The sequence below is a fragment of the Electrophorus electricus genome, chromosome 3, assembly GCF_041902795.1.
Source record: "Electrophorus electricus isolate QZ-2024a chromosome 3, ASM4190279v1, whole genome shotgun sequence".
Lineage (NCBI taxonomy): Eukaryota > Metazoa > Chordata > Actinopteri > Gymnotiformes > Gymnotidae > Electrophorus > Electrophorus electricus.
Window position 1 is genome coordinate 41676991 of NC_137499.1, and position 7500 is coordinate 41684490.

The following is a 7500-nucleotide window of genomic DNA, read 5'->3' on the forward strand; positions in this document are numbered from 1 at the left end:
GTGTAGTTGTGTGGCTGTGTGTAGTTGGGTGTAGTTGTGTGGATGTGTGCAGATGTGTGTAGATGCGTGTGGCTGTGTGTAGATGCGTGTGGCTGTGTGTAGTTGCGTGTGGCTGTGTGTAGTTGCGTGTGGCTGTGTGTAGATGCGTGGGGATGTGTGTAGTTGGGTGTAGTTGTGTGGCTGTGTGTAGTTGGGTGTAGATGCGTGTGGATGTGTAGATGCGTGTGGATGTGTGTAGGTGCGTGTGGATGTGTGTAGATGCGTGTGGCTGTGTGTGGATGTGTGTGGCTGTGTGTAGTTGGGTGTAGTTGTGTGGCACAGACACTGGGAGGGAGCTTCCTGTTTATTCAGTATGTTAATTGGAATTTGGTGGGGTTTTTTACTCTTAATTAATTACAGAATCTAAAATTACAGATTAATATTCAGTTAATGGTGCATGCGTCAACTAGAGAATCAGTAGGTCACCCCCCCTCCCTCTCTCTCTCTCTCTCTCTCTCTCTCTCGCTCTCTCTCTCTCTCTCTCTCTCTCTCTCTCTCTCCCTCTGTCTGTCTCTCCCTCTCTCTCTCTCTTTCTCACTTTCTTTCATTTTCTGTTTTTTCATGGTTTATTCCTTGCAACTTCCTGCCTAAAGAGGCCAGTGAGCCAGACGCAAGCGTGAGTGGCAGGTTGTGGCTACACCGGACACCGAGATGTCCTGTGTTCTAGTCCCACTGACCACGTGGTGGAGGCTGTGTAGGTGGAGGCTGTGTGGCTGTGTGGTGGAGGATGTGTGGTTGTGTGGGTGGGAGACATGTGGTGTCCCTTCCACCTGACCCCCAACACTAACTGAGTGTGTGTGTGTGTGTGTGTGTGTGTGAGTGTGTGTGTGAGAGAGTTTGCAGCCTGCTGCCCTCTTAAGGTCACTGCAGAGAGATGTTTCATCCTTTCATCTGTCATTCTTCCTCCTGCCCATGAGGTCACAGACACACAGAACAAATGATACATGCACCAGGGAGGGAGAGAGAGAGAGAGAGAGAGGGAGAGGGAGAGGGAGAGAGAGGGAGAGAGAGAGAGAGAGAGAGAGAGAGAGAGAGAGAGAGAGAGAGAGACTTGTTAGCCATCAGTCAGGTTTAGTTGGATCAGATTTACTCTCAGGCGTTTAAATGTCAAAGCGTTTCACACACAAACACATGAACATGGAAAAGTGTAATTTTCTTTTTGATATAGTGTTCTGAGTGAGTGAATAGGGCATTATGGGTCTTCTGGTGGTTTCTGCCTGTAAGCACACACTGGGAATTTGGACACACTGGGAATTTTTCATATGGTGTTCCTCACTGAATATGTTCCCATCACAAGTACCAGTTGTACAACTCTCATTAAACATGAAAACAGCACACAAGCTATTTCCACCCGTGCAGATCTGTGTTCACGTGTGCGTGTGCACACGCATGTTCCCTGCACTCCACAGAAATATTTACAGCGTTGCCAGAATAAAGAGCTTATCGCAAAAAAAAAAACCCAATCCAACGTGTGTGTGCAAAGAAAGACTCTCCAAAGCGTGTGTGGTGTTGCGGTGGTTCCATACAGTTCCTGTCTCTCCTGTGTGTGTTTCCCATACTCTGTATGTTATGAGATTGTCCAGTGAGCACATCTACACACACACACAGATGTCCTGGACACCTGGCTCAGTCAGCTGTCATCACTCAGAGAAGCTTGTGTGGTGTGCTGAGTATACACACACATGCAAACACACACACATAATGGCTGCAATGGAAAATGTTTCTGGTTTGCATATTGTGACTCCTAGTGGCTGTCCACCAGGCCTTGTTTACCACTAACGAACCGAGTCGCTGTCCACCAGGCCTTGTTTACCACTAACGAACCGAGTCGCTGTCCACCAGGCCTTGTTTACCACTAACGAACCTAGTGGCTGTCCACCAGGCCTTGTTTACCACTAACGAACCGAGTCGCTGTCCACCAGGCCTTGTTTACCACTAACGAACCGAGTCGCTGTCCACCAGGCCTTGTTTACCACTAACGAACCTAGTCGCTGTCCACCAGGCCTTGTTTACCACTAACGAACCGAGTCGCTGTCCACCAGGCCTTGTTTACCACTAACGAACCTAGTCGCTGTCCACCAGGCCTTGTTTACCACTAACGAACCTAGTCGCTGTCCACCAGGCCTTGTTTACCACTAACGAACCTAGTCGCTGTCCACCAGGCCTTGTTTACCACTAACGAACCTAGTCGCTGTCCACCAGGCCTTGTTTACCACTAACGAACCTAGTCGCTGTCCACCAGGCCTTGTTTACCACTAACGAACCTAGTCGCTGTCCACCAGGCCTTGTTTACCACTAACGAACCTAGTCGCTGTCCACCAGAGTTCATTTACCAGGTTCTGTCTTGTGGTCTGGGTTCTGGTTGGTGGGTATGACTGGGACATTCTCTTGTGCCAGTTTTTGGTTCTTTTAAGCAACACTTGGAAGCATGTGTAAGCATTAAAGATCTTATTAATTGTTATCTTGTCTAATCTGTCACATTGATTATTTTTTGATAGATTTTGTTAATCTCGTCTGTAAATGGTTAAATGCACTCTGTGTTTTCAGATCACTTCTTTAATTTTGCTCTGTTCTTGTGGTTGTTATTCCAGAACATGGTTAATTCATTTTATAATCTATTTCATCTCTGTCTTAGCCAGTAATGTGTCTTTATTTACATGATTCAGGATGTGTGTGTGTGTGTGTGTGTGTGTGTGTGTGTGTGAGTGTGAGTGAATGGGTCTGCATTTGTGGTCGTGACTTATGTTCTGCCAAATGGCCCTGCCTGACTACACCTCTCCCAGAGTGACCCCACCCTCTCTCTCTCTCTCTCTCTCTCTCTCTCTCTCTTGCTACCTCTCTCTCTACCACTTTCCCATGCTGGTTGTTCACATTGTTTTCTTTATTACATACTAAAATTTGACATTGCAAAAGTAGTTCATGGTAATTCCATGTTATTACTTGCACAAAGTATGTATATATAAATATAAATTTCAGTACTCCCAGTAATCCTAGATGGTGCAACGAACTTTGTTGGGCTATCTGAAGACCTATGACCCTGCTCTTATGACATTTCATACTACTGTTGAACTCTAGCATTTAGTTTGGTCTTCTCTGGTATTGTTTGATATCATCTGATATTGTCTGGTTTTGATCGGCAATGTCTGGAGTTGTTTGGTATTGTCTGGTATTAATTGGTATTATCTGGTAATGTCTGGTATTGATTAGTAATGTCTGGTATTGCACTTATGCTCATTATCCATTTCTTCTAGTCATTAACACTGATCCCTGTATTCTACAGTATTCTAGTTCATTGGTATGTTGGACTCTATCCGAAATGACAAAGTACCTTTGTAAGTCGCTCTGGATACGAGCGTCTGCTCAATGCCGTAAATGTAAATTTGACTACTCTCAAAAATGATGTGCTTATGAACACGTGGTATCTTTTCACAGTGTGATTTATGATTATTTTTCTTCTATCATCCTGTCATGTTTGGTTTCAGTATTTGTATTTATGTGTGTACCAGATTAACGTGCCTGTCTTGCTCTCTCTGCAGAACAGCTCCAAGCAGCGTCAGGTGAGGAAGAAGACGGTCTCCTTCAGCTCCATGCCGAGTGATCGGAAGATGAACAGCACTGCGGCCTGCATGGCCTTCATGCTGGAGGGGTGCGAGATGAAGAAGGTGCGTTCCAACTCGCGCATGTACAGCCGATACTTCCTGCTGGACCCAGACATGCACTGGCTGCGCTGGGAGCCTTCCAAGAAGGACTCGGAGAAGGCCAAGCTGGAGATCAAGAGCATCAAAGAAGTCCGTCTAGGGAAGAAGACCCCTGTCTTACGGAGCAACGGCCTGTCTGACCAGTTCCCAGATGAGTGCGCCTTCTCCATCATTTACGGCGAAAACTATGAGTCTCTGGATTTGGTGGCGAGCACAGCAGACGTGGTCAGCACCTGGGTGATGGGGCTGCGCTACCTGGTCTCATACGGGCGACACACGGTGGGCGTGGTGGAACCCAACCAGCCTAGCGTCAGGACGTCCTGGATTGGCTCTGTGTTTGAGCTGGCTGATGTCGAGAGGCAGGGACACATCGACGTGCTCCGTGCTACACAGATCATAAAGGGGCTTAATCCAGGCATGAAGGAGTCTCGTATTGAACTAAAATTCAAAGAACTTCAGAAGGCCAAAGGTCGCTACGGCGAGGGGATCGATCCAGACACGTTCGTGGAAGCGTACTGTGAGTTGTGCACCAGACCCGAGATCTTCTTCCTGCTCGTGCAGTTCTCCAGCAACAAGGAGTACCTGGATTCCAAGGACCTGATGCTGTTTGTGGAAGTCGAGCAGGGCGTGGAGGGCGTGACAGAGGACATGTGTCGTGAAATTGTGCGAAAGTACGAGCCTTCGGCAGAAGGACGTGAGCATGGCTATCTGTCCATCGATGGCTTCACACACTACCTCCTGTCTCCCGAGTGTCACGTTTTCGACCCGCAGCACAAGCGCGTGTGTCAGGACATGTCACAGCCCCTATCCCACTACTACATCAGCTCATCGCACAACGCTTCCCTTCTGGAGGACCACCACTGGGGCTCGTCGGACCTCAGCAGCTACGTCCGGGCCCTGCGCATGGGCTGCCGCAGCTTGGAGGTGGTGGTGTGGGATGGACCCGACTGTGAGCCCGTGGTCTACGTGGGCAGCTCAGTGGCATCACAGCTGGCCTTCTACAAAGTCCTGGAGGTCATTAACCAATACGCCTTTGACAGCTCAGAGTACCCACTGATCCTGTGCTTGGTGACGCACTGCAGCGTCCCTCAACAGAGAGTCATGGTCCAGCACATGAAGAAGATCCTTGGGGAGAAGCTGCACACAGAGCTTCCCAGCACAAACCAGCATTACCTTCCATCACCTGAGAAGCTGAAGGGCAAGATCCTCCTCAAGGGGAAGCGTCTCCCGCCTGACACCCAGGATTCCGAGGGGGAGGTGACTGATGAGGAGGAGGGGCTTGAGATGGCGCGGCACATGGTTGGCGCAGATGAGAAGGACCAGCTCAACGGCATCGGCTGCAAGCATCTGCGACTGTACAGGGAGCTGTCCGACCTCATCACCCTTTGCAAGTCCATCCAGTTCCGAGACTTTGAGTCATCCAAGAGAGAGCAGAAGCACTGGGAGATATGTTCCTTTAACGAGGTGGATGCTAACCGCTTTGCTAATGAGTTCCCTGAGGACTTTGTCTGCTATAACAAGAGGTTTTTGTCTCGGGTGTATCCCACCCCCATGCGTATTGATGCCAGCAACATGAACCCTCAGGACTTCTGGAAATGCGGCTGCCAGATTGTGGCTATGAACTACCAGACACCAGGGCTCATGATGGACCTTAACCTGGGCTGGTTCAGACAAAACGGCAACTGCGGGTATGTGCTCCGCCCAGCCATAATGCGGGAAGAGGTCTCATATTTCAGCGCCAACGCTCGTGACTCCTTGCCTGGTGTCTCCGCCCAGCTATTGCACATCAAGGTGATCAGCGGCCAGCACCTTCCGAAACCCCGGGGTTCAGCCGCCAAGGGTGATGTGGTAGAGCCGTACATCTATGTGGAGATCCACGGCATCCCTGCCGACTGCGCCGAGCAGCGCACAAAGACCGTGACGCAGAATGGTGACAATCCCATCTTTGATGAAAGCTTTGAGTTCCAGATCAACCTGCCTGAACTGGCAATTCTGCGCTTTGTGGTCCTTGACGATGACTATATTGGGGACGAGTTCATTGGCCAGTACACCATTCCGTTTGAGTGCTTGCAGCCTGGTTATCGGCATGTTCCACTGCAGTCACTCACGGGGGAGTTCTTGCCTAATACCACGTTGTTTGTTCATGTGGCCATTACAAATAGGCGTGGAGGGGGCAAAGGTCACAAGAGGGGTCTTTCTGTGAGAAAGGGGCGAAAGGCAAGGGAGTACACTTCCACTAAGACCACTGGGATCAAAGTGGTAGATGAACTCTTCAGGGCTTCCACGCAGCCACTAAGAGAGGCAACAGACTTGCGGGAAAATGTGCAGGTAAGACCCTAACCCTTACCCTCACCTTGACCCTAAACTTACCCTCACATTGACCCTAACCCTAACCCTAATCCTTACCTTGACCCTAACCCTAAACCTTACCCTCACCTTGACCTTGACCCTAACCCTTACCCTCACCTTGTCCCTAACCCTCACATTGACCCTAACCCTAACCCTTACCCTCACCTTGACCCTAACCCTAACCCTCAAATTGATCCTGGCCCTGAACAAGTACAGAATCAGATGTGAAAGTTCCTTAGCTTAGCTTAGTTTATCTTAGCTTTGTTAACCATCCACACCCAGTGAAGCCCAGCATTGCTAGACCTGTCTAGTTCCTGAACAGACTCATATGGTATACTGTGAACAGATCTAACATTATACATGTTATGAAGGCACCTTTTGTTTCTCCTTAACGTATTTGATTGCCCATTTGAGTTCTAACTACAGTCTAATAATGGTCTAACTGTAGTCTAATGATGGTCTATAGTCTAATGATATTCTAACTATAGTCTAATGATGGTCCAACTACAGTCTAATGATGGTCTATAGTCTAATAATATTCTGACTATAGTCTAATGATGGTCTGTTGTCTAATGCAGGTCTAACTATAGTCTGTAACTACAGTCTAATGATGATCTAACTAGTCTAATAATTGCCTATAGTCTAATGATGATCTATAGTCTAATGATGGTCTAACTATAGTCTAATGATGGAGTAACTAGTCTAACGATTGTCTAAATATAGATGCCAAACACTCAATTAGATAGAAAGATAGTTTGGGTGATGCCCTTTAAAAGAAGGGAAACAAGTCTTGTCTGCCCGCCGCTCTCATTTAGTGTGTTAAAGTTGTTGTCTGATCGTTCTGTGGCTGTCTGATCAAACACACCGAGGAAATCAGAGTGGACTTGTGGAAGTTGGAAGAGGTCATATTGAATGGTTTTGTTTCTCTTGCTGGAGTAAAGTTCCATTCTAGAGATGTTTGGATATCTTTTACCCATGTGTGTCTGGTCTACCACATCTGAAGAGCATTTCTCCCTGACTCTTCTATTGTCTACTGAAATGTTTAGTCTGCTGGAAGATACTAACAAAAACAAATGTGTGGTTTATATGGCAATCAAATATTAAAAAACACTGTCAGATATTTTTTGTTGTGACAAGGCAATTGTATGGATGCAACACAGTTTTCGAGGGTTCAGCATTGACCAGCTCCTAAAGCAGAACAGAGAGCACAGAAAGAGCAGAAGTGAAATTTTTATCGGCAGGGTTTCGAGCTCTTTCTTCCAGCAGCCATGACTCATGGGTAACGGACTGAGGCACGGTCCGTCAGGCTCGGGTGCCTTCAGAAACCTTCAGAAATACCTCTGTCAGATTTGGTTCTCACCAGATTAAGTTGAACAGGTTTGAAAAAGAGCTACACTGTTAAAAATGCAACGTT

The 7500-nt window shown here is 47.7% G+C and overlaps 1 protein-coding gene across 3 annotated transcripts in view; it reads left to right on the forward strand.

Moving 5' to 3' along the window:
• The window catches only part of plcl5 (phospholipase C like 5), a 32261-nt gene that overhangs the window by 13505 nt on the left and 11256 nt on the right, over positions 1 to 7500 (forward strand). For 2 of the 3 annotated variants that reach the window (XM_081711652.1, XM_027032037.3), the window contains exon 2: positions 3576 to 6065. In XM_081711652.1, coding sequence (XP_081567778.1) covers positions 3576 to 6065 — 2490 coding nt within the window. The remainder of the gene's footprint in view (positions 1 to 3575; positions 6066 to 7500) is intronic. The other variant, XM_081711653.1, reaches the window with a different exon arrangement.